This window comes from Parasteatoda tepidariorum, chromosome 1 (genome assembly GCF_982258835.1).
Source record: "Parasteatoda tepidariorum strain Cologne lab strain chromosome 1, Ptep-v5.0, whole genome shotgun sequence".
Lineage (NCBI taxonomy): Eukaryota > Metazoa > Arthropoda > Arachnida > Araneae > Theridiidae > Parasteatoda > Parasteatoda tepidariorum.
In genome coordinates, this window is record NC_141755.1 from 103825865 (window position 1) to 103843898 (window position 18034).

The 18034-nt window shown below is 28.1% G+C and overlaps 2 protein-coding genes across 9 annotated transcripts in view; both read left to right on the forward strand.

Annotated features, from left to right (window-relative positions):
• Nucleotides 1-5697, forward strand: part of LOC107450370 (condensin-2 complex subunit G2) — a 40947-nt gene extending 35250 nt beyond the window's left edge. For all 3 annotated transcript variants that reach the window (XM_071179385.1, XM_016066138.3, XM_087149888.1), the window contains exons 21-24: nucleotides 1235-1396; nucleotides 2149-2242; nucleotides 3853-4031; nucleotides 4797-5697. In XM_071179385.1, the coding sequence (XP_071035486.1) occupies nucleotides 1235-1396; nucleotides 2149-2242; nucleotides 3853-4031; nucleotides 4797-5204 (843 nt within the window). In that variant the 3' untranslated portion in view covers nucleotides 5205-5697. The remainder of the gene's footprint in view (nucleotides 1-1234; nucleotides 1397-2148; nucleotides 2243-3852; nucleotides 4032-4796) is intronic.
• Nucleotides 5698-14875: 9178 nt separating this feature from the next.
• The window catches only part of LOC107450369 (condensin-2 complex subunit G2), a 71301-nt gene continuing 68142 nt past the window's right edge, over nucleotides 14876-18034 (forward strand). For 2 of the 6 annotated variants that reach the window (XM_016066136.5, XM_071179383.2), the window contains exon 1: nucleotides 14876-14993. Coding sequence is in view for 2 of the 6 variants with exons in the window: in XM_016066137.5 (XP_015921623.3) it covers nucleotides 15187-15191 (5 nt within the window). In the remaining 4 variants the exon portion in view is untranslated. Of the gene's footprint in view, nucleotides 15196-18034 lie in introns of all 6 variants that reach the window. The other 4 variants (XM_071179384.2, XM_016066135.5, XM_016066137.5 and 1 more) reach the window with 4 other exon arrangements.

The following is an 18034-nucleotide window of genomic DNA, read 5'->3' on the forward strand; positions in this document are numbered from 1 at the left end:
TTTCATAATTAAATATTTAAAATATAATTATGTAATATCCTTAACTATAGTTGTAAGCTTAAACTTTAATAAAAATATATGTTTTTAATTTCAAAATTTTAAGTACAATTTTTTAAACACATAATAATTATTGTTAAGTTATTCAAATCTTTCATAAAAATTGCCCTCATCTTTAATAAAACAGATTTGGAAATGAGATTCAGACAGACTTATCAGTGTTACTCAGGAGTATGCCCAGGGTATTACTGTTTGGCGGTAGTTTCATAATGAAAAGGCAAGTTCTCATGCAAACCCCGATCTCATTGCAATCTATGGAAAAGGAGATATTTTCTGCCAGCTGTCTTTTGCGAAAATGTAGATTGTGTTTGGTCAGATAGTGCAACGTGGTAAGCCCCTAATCGGGCACTTACTCACACCATATGAAAGCAAACTTTTTTTTTTTCTGTATTATTATTATTATTAAACGACGAGGCTCTCCCTCTATGAACTTTACAAGAAGTTTAAATTTGAACATTATCTTAAACACTATTGTAAATTTATTCTAACAGACCTTTATTTCTTATGAACCATTTTTTTCTCCGTGAAACTTTTTTCTGTATGACCTTGTTGAAAATGTTCTCATAAATAACTTTTTGTACTAGTACTGTTAAATGCATGTTTTATTAAATTCAAGTTGAAAATTAACTATGGACAATGTTTTTATATGGATTTTGAAATTTACATGCAATTTTTAGCTCAAAGTTTTACAATAGCAAAATTGTTTTTGAATGTATGGGGGAAAATATATAGAAATTTACCAGTCATAAAAGATTTCATTTGTAGTGGCAATTTTTGAAAATATTTTCTTACTTCACCATATTTTTGTGTTGATTTTTTAATTTTCTCAAATTATGTCTAAATTTTCATAAAATATCTTTAAAAAAAACCTAGACAGACCCCTGTTACTGAAAAGAACAGAATTACTAAAAAAGATATTTTCTTCTTAGTCTCTGATTTAATTATTTGATTTAGTAGCATACTGATAAATTTTAAAACATATTAAGGCCTTCTCATAGCTTGTTTGAATCTATTTTTGTTCACAGAAATTAATGTTTGTTGAAAGAATTACTTTTCTGCACCTTTTTTAGAATAGTGTATCTTTCTTACATGCTTAATTATTAATGAAATAATTTACAAATAGTTTGAGTTCTGCATTGTACATCTTATTAATTAATTCAATACTTGTTATTTAAAGAATTTCAATGGTGTCAAATTCATGGAGGATATTGTAATCTGGGTTCAGAATAAGCTGTGTAAACAAGTGTGGCCACAGACTGATAATTCCAGGAGAAGCAGCATGGTTAAAAAGGTTGTGTGTTCTTCCCAAGTTAAGAAGCTTGTTGCAAACATAAGCAGAGTAAGTATAGATTTTTTCCCCCTGATTTTTATGGAATTTCAAATTTGGATGCAATTAGCAAAATTATCTTTTTTTATATAGGGAAAAATATACAGAAATTTACCTGTCATAAATTATTTTTATTTCAATTGAAATTTTTTTCTTAATCTAATTTAATTTTTCTTCATTTTCTAATTTAATTTTTAATTGTCACAAATTATGTCTAAATTTTCACAAAATAGGTACCTCTAAGAAAAAAAACAGACAGACCCTTGAATTTATATTCATTCATGGTTGCCATTCCATGGGGAAAACCTGGAAAATACAGGGAATTTAAAAATCCCCTATAATAATAGGAAATTTTTTTTTCTTTACTAACTGGGAGAATACAAGTAATTTTGTTTATTATTTTCGTCTTTTATAAAATGGCAACCACTTAATGCCTAATCCATGGGATATTTAAGGATGAATATTCCAGCTATACTAAACTATTTCATTTTTTAAAGCATTATTTAAGTTTGTGCAGCTGTTCCTTTTTTTCTCTTAAGTTTTTCCAGCAATTAAAACTAGTATAGTCAGCCTAATGTGGCACATACAAGAGCACAATAATTGTGTTTCCGCTTAAAATATTGTGTATAATATGTAGTACAGGGAAAACAGAGAATTTTTTTTCTTCCAGATTTGAGTGGCAACCCTGGCATTTTGTTTCTTAATCTTGTTTGAAAAATATTGATTGTATAAAAGCATTAACTTTCTTTAAACATTACTTTCAGGAAATAATCCTCATTTTGGCAGATGTCATATACCTAGGGTATTTTAATGAAAAGTGTAGATTTATAAAGTTTGGAGTTCAACTTCTAAATTTAGGTATGGTATGAACAGTATTATTGTATGTCAGTTTGTGAATTTTCTGGTGAATTATAGTTTCAGCTACATAATCGTAACTCTCTGAGTAGTTTTTTCTCCTCTGTGTGTGTTATAAAAATCACCATTATCAGTAAACAGTTCATTCATATTATACCCAAAGAATTGTAACTGTTTAAATATCCATTTGTCCTTTTCTTTAATCTGTTTGAATAATGTATCAAATTAAATTTTAACCAATAATTTGAAAAATGTTCTTTGTCAACAATTCCAGTTATTCTATTTTTTATATTTTTAAGCGCCTACTTTTAAAAATTAAGCTCTCTATTAATATTAAATTCAAAGCTGTTGGTAGTTGCGGGGAGAGCAGCGATAAGGAATAACGGGAATTTAATGATTCTGGAAATTCTAGGGGGAAATCAGCAAATTTCTCAGAAATCTTATTAAGACAGAGAAAACTTTTAAAACAAGGATTCGCTGATTGCTCTAGTTCACGCATGGCACTTCTTTTAGAATGATGCAGACAAGTTTTCTCTTTTCTTCTCACAAGTAGCTGTAGTAAGGTTCTGATAGTTTTTTGGCCTTCTCTTCAATTTTTCAAGGACTTAAGCATTTAAGACATTATTACGACATGGGAAATTCAAAGTTACGCTATCACTTTTTGAAGCTTTCGATTCATGACGATTCTACCATAATTTGATATTGTTTGATTATAGTTTAATAGACATTGCTTATAATTTCAATATTCATTTCAATTTATCAGGCATTGTATATAATTTCTGATAATTCTTTCAAGTAGTTTTTTAAATTTCAATTTGTATGATGTTATTACGATGTTTAAATTTATGTTGCCACTTTTTGTTGTGTTTGATTCATATTGATTTCTTCATGAAATCACGTCGTTGAATTATTATTTTCCAGCTGTTTATCATTTTTAAGCTCTTTCTGCAAATGTACAAATTTTGAAGCCAAGTTGTCATTTTTTGAACAATTCGACTTGCCACAATTCCTATGTAAATTAGCAAAATTTTGGCAATTTCCATTTGTTTTTTCTAATATTCTTTATGTGTTGTTGTTATTACAACAAACGTGCAAGCGCCAAAAGGTTAACTATGCATTCACAAAATTCAGCTGGTGTGTTAATGAATATTTCAATTCTTTTCCACCAGATAATAGGATCCATTTCAAAATAATTTTAAGGATAAAGCTCACACTCAATTTCAAAAAGAAAATAATAATAATAATTTATTATTATTTTCTTTTAAACCAAAAGATGCATGTTTTTTTCAGCATGCATCTTTTGAAAAAATAGTCGTTGGCAACGATCAGTAGTTATGAATAATGCCAAATAAGGCCCAAATTTTCCGGGTAAAAAAAACTTCTGAGCACTTTCTGTATATTTACATTTGAAAGTGATTATCTCGCATTTTTTGCTTTACCTTATAATTATTTTACTGCTTCGAAATAAACTGTTCCTATCCACATTACCGAAAGTTTTCCCATTACCAAATAAATATTCGACATTTAAATAACTGAACTGTCTTTTAAATTCAATTGAGTTCGTAGAATTGACTTTTTTAAAAAAAGTATGATTTTTGTTTTTTAAATCCTAGATTTGGGAGCTTCCATTCTACTTCCCCTTAGTAAAATGTTTCTGAGGCATGTATGGTCTGGAGTTTACCTTTATTGCACAGAAAAAAAAGAAACAGCACTCCAAATTACCCCAGATTGCATCAATAAAATCAATGAGTTTAGTTCCAGCCAAGAGATCATTTCAAGAATACCCAACTCAGTAAGTGCATCGTTATTTTTATAATTTAATTTCATAGATACACTCAGCAATTTTGCCCTATTGTTTTATGGCTATTATTTTGCATTTAAAATTGCCAAAAATAGAATCTTTCATGAACAAATGTGTCAAAAATAAAATTTTAACACTTAATTTTATGTCTTGATTTGATTTTTAATAATTTATTCTGAAGGTAATTAAAGTTCAAAAGCAAAATGGAATTTTAACAATAAAGTTATTTCAAAACAATTTTTTTTTTTATTCAAGCATTATCTTATACTTATAATTAACAAACTAAAAACTCAAAGCATTTCAAGGTACCTTAGAATTGAACCAATTTCTAATTAAGTTCAGGTAAAAGGGTACTTTGGTGATTTAGAACTAAGGCCAAAAAATCTCTAATATGAACTTCAATTAACAAACCTGTCCTCCTGAAACAAGACATCAAGTATTACTTTTAAATAATTTTCTTTGCTGGGAGAATAGCTCTCAATGATATCTCGTGCTTTTGTATTTGGCTTAACAGACAAGTACAAATATTGAAATTTATCTTCCCTTAAGACTTCATCATTGGGAACTGGAAAAAACTGTCCCCAAAATGCTATCCAAATTTTAACTTCGTTCTTTTAAATAAATAAACAGTTATTTTTTGAAGAAATTTATGTTTGTGAGTGTGTGTAACTGGTGTCATATATTTTGAAAAAAAATGTTTTAATGTTATATATATTTCAATCATCACTTTCAGAATACTTTTTTTATATTTATTAGGCTTTGAAAGAAATACAGCTGAATATGAATGAATCCATTAAACTTTTAAAAAAGTGCAACCGTTCTTATTCACGTCTCAGTTTTGCTGTGCCTTCATTAAAAGTAGAATCCGAAAAACCTATGAAGAATGAACCCACAGAAAATAATGTACTAAATAATCCACATAATATTTCTGTGCCTTTATTGGATGTTAGTTCTGGGAAATCTAAAGACAGGAAATCGACCTATACAAGAAAATCTAAACGCCTGAGTTTTGCCGTGCCTTTATCAGCTGCAGAACCTGACGCGTCTTCGAGCAACGGAAATTATATGCAAATAAATTCTGCCGTGCCTTTATTGAATTCAAACTCTGAACAGTCTTCAGATAAAGAGCAAGATGAAAACTGTGAACCTTTTATACCTTCATAAACTGATTGCTGTTTATAATGATTTTAACTTGAACATAGCAAAATTTAAATCATTTTTATATAAATGTGAATCAGTATTTGTCTCATACTTTTCTACATTCACTTCAAGCCTTAAAGATGCACTTACTGTTTTTTTTTTTTTTTAAATATGGTTAATGAAGGAATTATTTATTTCTATTACTTCTAAACTATCAGACAGGTGCAGTGCTAAACATTTTATATCAGAATGCAAAGTCCGACAGCGTAACAGTTCGCAATGTGACAATCTTAGTTAAGTGGTTAAAAAAATGTTAAGTAGAATTTTCAGATCACTGAAACTTCTAGATTTAAACTCATTCATTTATAAAAGCTTGTGAGGTTTATATTGCCAATAAACCTTCAAAAAATATTCAGGATCTTTCCTGATCGAACTCAAACAACATGAATATTCTGAAATTCAACCTTCATAGTACCTTATGAAGGTTGAATGAGATGATTTTCTTAAGAAAAGAAAATGGCTTTTTGGTGTTTCTATATATTCTAAACCTGATTTTCATACTTGCTTAGCATGTACTAGGTTCTCCAATTATGATCTGCTCTAGTTATTTCCCAACATTTAATTCAGATTTTTGGTTATAGTTACCAAAAAATTTCCGGAATGTTGTGGCTTAACTGAACCCCTCGTTTTCATATGTTTAGGGAGTTAGTAAATAAGATGATTTAATATTTTAATTTATACAGATAGAAATTGTACATGGTTGGAATTACACATGATGGTAATTGTTATTTACTGGAATTTGAAGACCTTAAAAACAGATTAAAGTAATTAAAAGCATCCAGATATTTAAAAGTTAAAATTTGTCATGAAAACAAAAGTTATTTGTAAGATTCATCTTATTTCTTGAACATCTAAACTATTATAATTGTTTACTAAAATATGTAATCTGCGAAAGTATCACGTAACGAATTAGCAGGATCTTGCTTGTTATAGTCGCACATCAAAGGCTAACTATGTACAAAAGATCACAAAAACTTATCCAAACTTCAACTAAAAAATTTATCTCACTAGTTCAGACAACCAAGACCAAAACCCAAAGATTGGAAATATAAAAGCAAATCGAATCAACTTGGCAGAAGTGTAAAAGATACAGTGTGTGGTGGGTGTCGCTGTATATAATTATAGTTAGTTGATTTTTTGTTCCAAGTAAAAATATTTATTTAAGACGGAATTTGTAGATAAAATTTTAAAACAGTAGGATGTTTTAATCAATATTGAATGTCTTCTAGCTTTTTATGAATTATTTGTGTTAATTTTACCAATAAAAACCATTTCATTTAAAATATTACATTGTAGTTATGCCAAGTGATAAATTTAAAGTTTGTTAAATTCTCGCAACCCTTACTAGGGAAATGTGCATTTGTAAAATTCCTATTAAAAGAAATGTAAGTTTAAATTAAAGAACCTGGTAAAAACTTTGGATAGGGTAAAAATTTTCTGCTATAGGGGTTAAGTGTGCTCCATTAAAATTTCAGTTCCTTTACTTTTAAAATAACAAAACTTTCCAGCTCTTGTATATTCGTGGTGCAACTGTTAGACTGTCCGCCTACTACCAGAGAGGTGAAATATTTGAATCCCAGCTGGGATGTTTGAATTTTATCTCTAATTTTCTTTTCTAAAAAAGTTGATAAATATTTAATATGTATTATTCAATTTATAATTATTATTTTTTAATTTAGATAGATTTTTTAAAAATTTAAATTTTAAAAAATTAAAAAGAATACATATTTATTTACTTTGTAATGAACAATTTAATTTTTTTTAAAATTTAATTATGAAAATGTAAAAAAAAAAAAAAAAGGATATTGTTTTAGGGTAAACTAGCCAGTGAAGGAACACTTAGTCTATTTAACCAGGTAATCCAAAACATTGCTAAATGACTTCCTATTGTTTGATAGTAAGTTATTGTTACCAATCAATCTAAAGAAAAACTTTCAAATTCTTATTTTTAATCAATATATATGAAATGTTCCTTCACTGGTTGGTTTACCCTACTTGTTAAAAAAAAATGGAAAGAAGGAATTACTTGAAAATAAATACACAGGAAATGGAAAGTTTGGTTAATTCCAATGTAAATGGACGAAAACTTTAATTTATATTCTATTTCAGGAGCAGAAATTAGGGCTAAATTTTACCCTTCACAATGTTTTTTAACATGCTATTTAATTTAAGCTTAATTTCGTTTAAATTTTTATTCATATTTTACATCTTGTGAGTGCAGCAATAAAAAATTTGTTTATCAAATAATATTTTGCAAAAGTTTTTTAATAACGATTTTAATCAATATTGATTAATCCCGTTTTGGATAATAATTTTAATATAATTAAATGTGTTTTAAGTGTTTCCTATTAAATTGTACGTAATTCGATTCATGATTGTTTACAGCAATGAAAAACTTAATCACAGCTTTGTTGCTGTGACATAAGTGGATAACAAGTTGAAGCAAATTTTGCTTTCAGTAAAATTATTATGTTACTATAATAAATATAGTAATAACTAGGAAATAACTAATTTTAAATTAGTTTACATTGTTTTCTTAATATTGGTTTCCATTTTTATAAAATTATAGTCAATAAAATTTCTTCTTTAAGATCAAGGTTTTATTATACTTTTTTAATCATGAAATAAAGGTAAAAATTAAATTTCTTGTGTATAAACCATAATTTATTGAGATTTTCTACTGAGTAACAAAAAAATTGTAAATAATTTGAAGTATGTTATATTTTAATAAAAAAGTATTGAAAATATGTTCAACTTGTTTGCATCTTAATATTTTATTGTTGTCTCTACAAGGGAAAATTTTTTCTTGTAATATTTTTTACCTCAAATTCATAAATTTTATGTACTTATTCTGTATCATATGTTATTTTAAAAGTTTTATGTATAAGATTAGCTATTTTATTATTTTTTTACTTATTTATTCATGTTTTATACTTAGCCTGAAAAAGTTATAGATGGTGTTATTATAATGCTATAACTTTTTGTATTTATAAGTAACATATATAATTTGAAATCTATGTATTTCTTTCATTCATTTAAAAAGAATGCTATTTATTTATTTTCCTTTTTATTTTGTACATAAAATGTAAGGTGTCATTGAAACTGAAAAATGAGCTCACCAAATCAAACTTCATTTAAAAAAAAAAAACGGACTTAATAGAATAAAATAAATAAAAGGGCTATGCATAAAAAGAAATTTTCAACTATAAAAAAATTTGTAGTTATCTGCTCAATCACATTCTGAGCTGTGTCAATACAAAGGATAAAAGTATTTTTAAAAAACTCATTGTGAATGATAGTACAATTAAACTCAGTGGCGCGACAGCCCATTGATGGCCAGGGCCTACTGTGCCTATCTCAGTTTTCTTGACCTTAGGCTCTGGGGTTCAAGAGCAGATGTTCCGGTTAAGTGGTCAGCTAAACTTCTGAATAATAGTATTACAAATCATTAAAATAAAGACTAACACCACACCTCAAACTAACTTGCGACTGGAAATAATCAGCTAGTTATATTACAATAAAAATATAGTTAATAAAGAAAATCAGTCACGTATTTTTATTTGTATAATGTTCAAGTTATATGATACAGTTCAACTCTTCTGAAAAAATTGGAAAGTTAAATGCAAAAGACTGGGCATCCTTGCAGTAACATCACCTGTTTATTAGTTTCTTTCCTTTTTTGGTAGCAAATTAATATCCGGTGTGGGACAGATGTGTTGATATCTTATAAGTATTTTATGTATAAATATTTTTTAATTATTAATAGCACGCTTATGATGGAGAGGAAGTATCTTATGGATTATAGTTAATTACAAAAAATTTTTATATTTATATGAATCATTGATCACAGAATTTTAAATGCAATTTACCCGAAATATTTTTTCTCCAACTTGTACAATTTTCTACTGATTTACCTAAAATTCTGACATAATGTTCACAATAAATATAGTTTTTGTTTCGCGTAGGGATTTTTATTATTTTTTATTATTATTATTATTTGGTTTTGAGTGATCCATGAAAACGTAACTTATTTTATGTCTTTTTTTTTTCTTTTTTTTCAAAACACTGCCATTTTGTGAAAACAAAATGTTCAAAAATCCTACATGCAACGAATACTATATTAATGTAGTTTTAAAAAAAATTCAAAACCGAATCGGGTTTGGATTTTTTTTTTTTTTTCGTCTTATGAATTCAGCAATAATTTTAAAAAGTTATAAACATATTGTATTATGTAAGTGCTAATTTTTTATATTTGTAACATTGTAAAATAAAGAATAAAATATGTACAATAAGATAAAAATGTGTTAAGTTAATCCCAATCGTTGTGAGATCCATTGAAAAATCCCATCTTTTTTTTTACAGGCTTCTAATGTTTCAGTCCCCTTAATTAATATATTTTGATTCATAGCCAAGTACTTTTTTTTTCCTTTCATCTGTATTTTTATTATCAAACTGAGGAATAAAATCTGTGTACAAAGTATAATTAAAGCGAGAGTCTATTAAATAAGGGTACAGAAATGGACTTACTATAATTTTGATTCCATCAACAAGAAACTTCCACAATGTCTATATATCATGCTCTTTTTAGACATTAAATATGTTTTAAGAAATTAAATACACTAACAAATGTTCTAAGATTCATAATAATCGATAAATATTCTAAGATTTTACAACGAAGTCTTCCTGCAGTAAATGTCTTCTTTTAACAAAATTTTTAATCAGAATTTTTAATAGCCTTTAAAATATTCTCCATATAGAGAAGTATTAAGAATTTTTTTCTTCAGCAAGTTTTCTACTGAAACCAATCATTTTTATTGAAGAGAACCTCTGCTGTTTATTTTCTTTTGGGGTGTTATCTATAAGTCGATCAAAACTGGCGACCAATGAACAATCCGAAAGTTTTTACAAATAAGTTTTTACATTAGGGATGCCCAATCTGCGGCCCTCGAGCCACATAGGGCCCGCCGACCCTCGATGTGCTGCCCAAGACAGCAATCTAAACAAAATCCACAAAAAAAAGTTTTTTTTTTTTTTTTTAAATTAAAAAAATTCGGAAGTTTGAAATTATATATATAAATAGTTTTTAACGCACCCAATCTCAATGTAGTTCTTCAATCGCTTTTTTTTTTAATAATTTTTAATTCTAATAATTTTTAACCCTATAAATTTTCTTTGAATCAAAGTTTTTAACTTGCATTTATTTTAATTACTAGAATATTTATTTTTCTCAAATTTGATTCTATGAACAATTTTTTTTAATGTTAAAATTTATGTTTAAATGGACTGTAATATGATAAAAAAAGAACCATGAATTTTCCTGAAGTTTATTTCAATTTATCTAATTTTTTTCTAGCAAATCGTTTCTGATTCTGTTTTTTTCCTAAATAATCAGTTTTGCAGTTTCTAATTTTAAACATGTAAAAGTATTTAATTTTATGCAAAGATATTACAAGGTGAACTGAAAGAAAAAAAGAATTTAGTGCCTAGAACAATGATGCTTATATAAAAATCGCTGTCAATATGTCTGAATGAATACTTTGTCATGCGGCCCTTCATTGGTCATTCTTCTGTGCATGTGGCCCTTCACTCGAAAAGGTTGTACACCCCTATTTTACATTCTAAATTAATCATTACTTGTAGTTCGCTATTTGGTTTATGTTTTGAAAAAAATGTGGCCTGACCTAAGTCCATAGCTGGGAAAAGCTTTTTTTTAAATGAAAAAAATTTTGTTTTCAGTGTAGCTCTATTCCTCTGAAACCATACTCTACTGAAATTAGATTTTAGCTGTTACATGATATTCTCTAATTTATATCTATTTTTTGAAAATAATGCGATCATGACCTAAGTCCATAGTTAGAAAAGCTTTTTCATATAAAAACAATTTTGTTCTTATTTTCCAGTGTAGCTCTATTCCTCTGAAACCATTGCACTGATCTCAAAACTAGATTTTAATTGTTACATGAAATGTTCTAATTTATATCTATATTTTGAAAATAATGTGGTCATGAACTAAATCTATAGTTGGAAAAAGTTTTTTTCTTTTTTTTTAAAAAATAATTTTGTACTTATTTTCCAGAGTATTAACCTATAATTTTAAAACTCGATCAGATATTATATAATATGCCATACCAAAAAAGTAATGATTATAAATGACATAATATGTATTAAGTAATTATATATTTCTAAACTCGTATTATAGCGTTAAAAGGCAGAAATTTTTGCTCGATTAACTTATCGATTATTATTGATTTTGCTCGACATTAACTTATTATCGCGATGAGCCGAGATGGCTCAGGGAATAGAACGTTCACCTTCCAATGTAGTGAACTGGGTTCGAATCTCAGCCATGGTTCGTCGATACGAATTCCGCATCCGGCTTGCACCGACCACAGTACTGACGCGAAATATCCTCGGTGGTAGACGGGGTTAGAGTCCTCCAGGCTAACCGTGGAAGGTACTCGTGGTCTTCCTCTCCAGGTAACGCGAATACGGGTTAGTTCCATGAAAAAGTGCGCCACGAAGGCAAATTTCTCTTAGTTGATCTAGGAGTTCCATTGTGGTCTGGATTGCGTTCAAAAATCAAATTAAAACTCGGTCATTATTATATTATTACATAACATACGAAAGAAAATTATTATAGGGCCCTCAATGTGGCCCAATATGTATGTAAGTATGTATATATTTCAAAGTGCGTATAATAGTGTTAAAAGTCTGAAATTGTTGCTCGCTTTACTGAATATATAAATGGCTCTGTATGTCTTTTATATATATATTAACCTATAATATATTTAAAGACCCGATAACTTAAACTCGGTCACATATTATATTGTAATTTACCAAAGAAAACAAATATAGAAAAATTAGGTGACCGCATAATATGTAAGTATGCATATATTATATATCTAAGTGCGTATAACAGTTGGTAAAAGTCGGAAATTGTTGATCACTACTGAATATATAAATGGCCCCATATCTTCCCTGCATATTTACCTATAATTTTCAAACTCGGTCAGATATTATATTAAAATATACTATATCAGGGATGGCGAACCAATGGCACGCGTGCCATATATGGCACTCTACACAATATTTTGGGCACTCCACCGATCACAATTATTGTTTAACTATGAAGCATATGTAACAATTAAATTAAAATTCACAAAAAATAAACAAAATAATAAACAATATTAATAAAAAAATTACAAAATAATGCTAAAAAAGCAATTAATAACCATAAAAAACAAGCTAACAATAAATAACTAGCAAAAAAAATTAACAGTCCTGCTTAAACGAACATCTTACAACCTAATATAAGTTATTGGTCATCTAATCTGCAACTACAGAAGTCACACTAATGTTACTTGAAAGTTGAATTACGCATATAACTGACATATTTCAAAATGTATTTTTTCTCACTATAAATAAAGAGTTTTGAGTTAATAGTATATTTAGTATTATTATTTTCCCAATAATCACAATGTCAAAATTATTTGACGGCACGTCTAGGACCTCATTAAGCAATTTTTTAGAGAAAATGGCACGTTGGTGTATAAAGGTTCGCCATCCCTGTACTATATCTCCATATGAGAGGAAATAATTATAGAAACATTTCAGGTGGGCCACAATGTGGCATAATTTTCAAGTATGGAAGTATATTTTTCTAAATGCGTATAATAAATAGCGTTAAAAGGTCTATATTGTCGCAGTTTTCATTGTATATATAAATGGCCCCATATCTCCCCTTAATATAAACTTATAATGTATAAAATTGGTTATATCTCTTATTAAAATATACTCTACCGTGCGTTTTACCAAATGAAGTAATCATAGACAAATTATGGGCCTTAGAATGTGGCACAATATGGCTGTGCTGAAAAAGCGTGGGAAATTAAAATAAGATATATTGTAATTTTTTTTCCCAAGTGCGCTATATAGTGAAAAAGTTAAAGTGAAAAAATTGTTGCTCATATACTGTTAGATAATTTGCGGCATGCCTCCCCTAAATATTAACCTATAATTTTGAAATTTGGTCAGAGAAATGAAATAATTAGAGAATTTACAATGTGCTCTGATATTTCTCTATCTATTGATAACATTATAGTTATTATACATTTCATGTGTTGCGACAATTCGTCGCAAACCCAACTCGTAGTGAATTTCTCTCGGTTTAGATGAAACATATCTATTGACTATGACATAACTCTTGCATTGTCTACAAAAGTAATTTCCATTTTTGCAGTGGTATTTTCTAAATTAAAAAAAATTACTAAATATTAGTAGCCACATACGTAAATTGAAGACTTTTACAACAGATACTAAGGGCTCTTCATCGCAGAAACTAAGGCTTTCTACGATATGAGACCAGTAAAGTTTCGAACAATATATTTTTCAAACAAAATTAAAAACAGAATATTCCGAATATTTTTTGATCTAAAGAAGAAATTTTTACACACTTCGATGCTATCTTAATTATTCAAGAAGCAAACTTTAAATTAAGCTAATTATACACTGCAGGCGATAGATAAATTATGATATCGCATGAAAACATACAGAAGAGCTCGATATAACATGTACCTCATATTACAATAAATCCGCTATTCCGACACATTTTTGTACATATTTATAACAAAGTTTAAAACTACTAGCCTCTCACCACAATAAGTCTCAATAATTAATCTTCCACTATAGTTTATCTCTAAGGGTAATATTATATGAAAAAGATTGAATGAATTTTAATATATTTCAGTTTGCTGAATATAGGAATCCACAATGGAGATAATATCTTCAATTTCAATTAAAGAGTAGTCAAACTTTTGCAACCTCAGTTTTAAAAGAATAATTCTAAAAAAATTAATTAAAATTTTTAAATGAATTTGAACTTTAATGAGAAAAATATTAAATTAATGAATTTTTGTTTTTTTGGGTTTGCTGAATGCAGGACTCGACAGGGGAGATAATATCTTCAGTTTCAATTAAAGAGTACTAAAGTTTTTGCAACCGTAGTTTTAAAAATTCAATTAGAAATGGAGAAAATTAAAAAGCTTTTCCGCAATATCTGATAAACATATAGGCTTGTTAACAAAATTAAAGTTTCTTAAGGATTCTATTAGTTTTGATTATAGCTGGGGTATTTACCACATTCCTTCACGAATCAGTGATTTGAATCATTGATCAGATTCACTTCATTCGAATAGTGATCCGAATCAGTGATGGGAATCACCTAATAAGAATTAGTTATTCGATTTTCAATTAGTGATTTGAATCAGTTAATTCGAATCATTGATCCAAATGGCAGGATTCGAATCACTGATATGAATCACTTGATTCGAAAAGTGATCCAAACCACATGATTTGAATCACTTGATTCGAATCACTGATCTGAATAATTTTATTTGAATTATTGATCCACAAAGTAGACGCATTTTAATATTTAGATTTAAAGAACATCATAGATATACTAGAATTCGAAAAATCATCAATTGCTGCATATTGTAGAAATTTTGCCTTTAAATCCAATGTCGACAATAATGCCGAAATTACACCAATGCCTAACTTTCGCGCTATCTGTGCTTAGCTCAGGACCCCTTATGCCCTTAGATATCTATCTTTAGCTTTGCGCTGCCAAGGCTGAACTAGATCCATTACTTAACAGACACGGTCAAGCATGCATATCGTAATCGTAAACTGAAACTGGAACTGTTTTTGTTGAACTTGTTTTTGTTTATACTGACTCCGTTGACTGGCATGCACCGAGTAAGTTCTGGTTAACCTAAGTTCTGCATGTTGGCTCGTGTGTATATCTTTTTAGAAATGAGATTTAAAAGTGATTTAAAATAGTTCAATGAAATTAAAACATATTTACTTCGATTAATACTTATGAATTTTAACTCCATTTGATCATTTTGCATTTTACCGTGTATTCATGTATAGTAATTCTGTTTCGTAAATGAAGTATGTACGTAATTTTATTTAATATTTTTGATATTTAGCTCACTGAGATAATCTATTTCAATAAGATTCCGTTATAGTAATAAGATTTCTGCCTTAACGGAATATCTTTTAGTTAGGATTATTATTATTTTTTTTTGTAAAATTGTGTTTATAGAAATAGTTACTTGTGAGTTACTTTAGAGTTGATACTGTGCATACATATAATTTCTATTATCCTGCTGAATTAAGTATTTTCATACATTAAAGTTTAATGGTTGCTAAGAATAGTTAAAAACTTATTAAAAAAAATTGCATTTTAACATACAATGTTTATCCCCTTCTAGTGTCCGAATAAAAATGATAGCTAAATATTGGTATCTTCTGGGCAGTGTCAGACAAATCAAAATTCTGTTCTTTCTTCTTTTCCTCACTGATAATAGCAGAATATTCTAGAATGTAAATGTGATCCGTGCACTAATCTAGAAACGCAATCCTTTAAAATTTTTCTTCTGATTAATATCATTTAAGTTGAGTTATTCATTTTTTTTCAAACTTCATGAATTATTCATTAGTTACAATAAAACTGACACTGTTTTCAATAACAGTTTTAAATTCGAATACTCTTAGTATAGACAAATTAATGTTTTCAAAACACACAACAAAATAATTTTTTTTTTTAAAGAGTCACTAGTATAATTTAATTAAAAGTATATGCATGATCACCCTAAACTATTGCTGAGGTAAAAATTCCTGGAAAATTATTAAAGAGTCATCTATTGATGCATGGTTTTTCAAGGCATGAAAATTTCAAAAATCATAATTCTACTGCATAGCTGGCAACTCTACACTGGATTTTCTAGTATTATTGCTTGCTTGAATCTATAAATAAGTATTGCTAATAATAATGATGAATCAAGCCTCATTAATGGAAATCAGTTAAAAACTTTTTTATGTTCTGAAATGTTTAGTTTATTTTTATTCAGAATTCTCTTATGTTAGTTAAAAAAAAATTTCAACTATCTTTGATGAATTAAATGCCTATTACTGTGCAAAGTTATGAGTAAACATAATACATAACATTTCAAGTTTATTTCATCTCTATCATAACTGGAGAATATTGCAGTTTTTGTATTTTGATGACTATAAAAATCCTATTAATTTCTTACGTGCAAAATAAATAGTAAATTAAGCAACAGTTATCATGAAATTTATATTATTTCGTAAAGTGCGTTGCCCTCCCCCAACAAAATGCGATAATATTGTCCATAATATTAGAATAAAAAAAATATTCCATATTCAATTGAAAAAAATTACATTGTTTTTCTATGTTTTGTAAACACAGCGTTTTTGTTACCTTAAATTAGTAACATGCATCTTTGTTATCATTGAAAGTATCTTGTAGAAAGATATTAGTGATAGAGAAAAGCCGTGCCAGAATCACTATACGGTGACATTGTCGCTGAACTTTATGGAGTTCTTGGAGAACTCTTTTGAAAAGTTTTCTTTTCTGCATAAATTTACATGTCACATTTGAATAACTCCATTTCAGGAAGTTTGATTCGTGTGATTTCATTGTCGATCTTCTTTTGGGCGATTACTACTGCAGATTTCACGATTTTTAATTTTTTTTTTTTAATGTAATGATTATTTACAAAATGCAAAGAAGGAAATAATTTGTGCCCTCAACAAAATGAGAGAATATCCTATGACAGAGCTCATTCTAGGCAGAAAAAAGGACAGAGTGCAAAAGTTTAAAAAAAGGGCATTATTATTCTAAAAAGACAATAATTTCTTTTTATGGGCTTTACATGTTCTATTAAATAACATTGTTAATTAGAAAAATAATTTTTTTTTTAAACTTTACTGAAAGTAGCAAAGCAATCATATTAATTACTAATTTTTATTAATAAATTAACATATATATCGAGTTAATGAGCTAATTGGCTTAATTTATTTAAAATGCATGCATATATTAATAAAATAATAAATGTATGTTTTTGAGCGTCTGTAGTTATGATTTAATGATAGTGGAAGTAACTGCAAACTTTTAAAGACAAGTGCAACAAGGGGGTGTGATGGCTATTTTTCCTTTCCCATATAAATCTGTGTATTGACAGCAATGACAAACTAAATAAAAAGAGTTAAGAACAACAAAAGTTTAAGAAATCCATTGTAGACTTTGGGGAAAAAATAAAGAAGGGTTAAGGACAGAAATGGCAAAAAGGGTATGGAGTGTTATTACATCAGGGCACTAATTTACTTCAGGGGCAACAGGGTGGATTCTTTTGACTGAAAGGGCAGCAGGGTGCTGCGCCCTGTTTACCCTGTCTAGAATGAGCTCTGCCTATGATATTAGAATAAAAAAATATTACATGTTCAATTAAAGAAAATTATATAATTTTTTTTTATAAGCACAGCACTTTTGTTATTTTAAATTAGTAACCTATATGTTTGTTATTATTCAAAGTATCTTGCAGAAAGGTATTAGTGCTAGAGAGTTTTGTCGCAGAAAGCCAAAAAAAATTCTGCCTCGAGGAATAGCAATACGGAAATCTTTATTGTGCTGTAGAGTTAATATTAGAGGTTAAAGAGGGGACCCAAAAAAGAGTTTTGATGCTTCCACCGGGATGTGTAACTCTTCAGCACAAAAAATGGACAGTATGACAGCAGATTAAAACCAATGTTATGTAGGCAGAATAAAACCTAACTTATTTCGTAAAAAAAAAAGTTTTTGAAACATTATTTAAAGTGCAGTTTTTTTTAATTTCATAAAATTTTTTGAAAATTTAAAAAGTTATAAATAATTTATGTTATTTTTAATTGGTACCCGCTCTTAATAATAATATATAAAAAAATCATGAAAT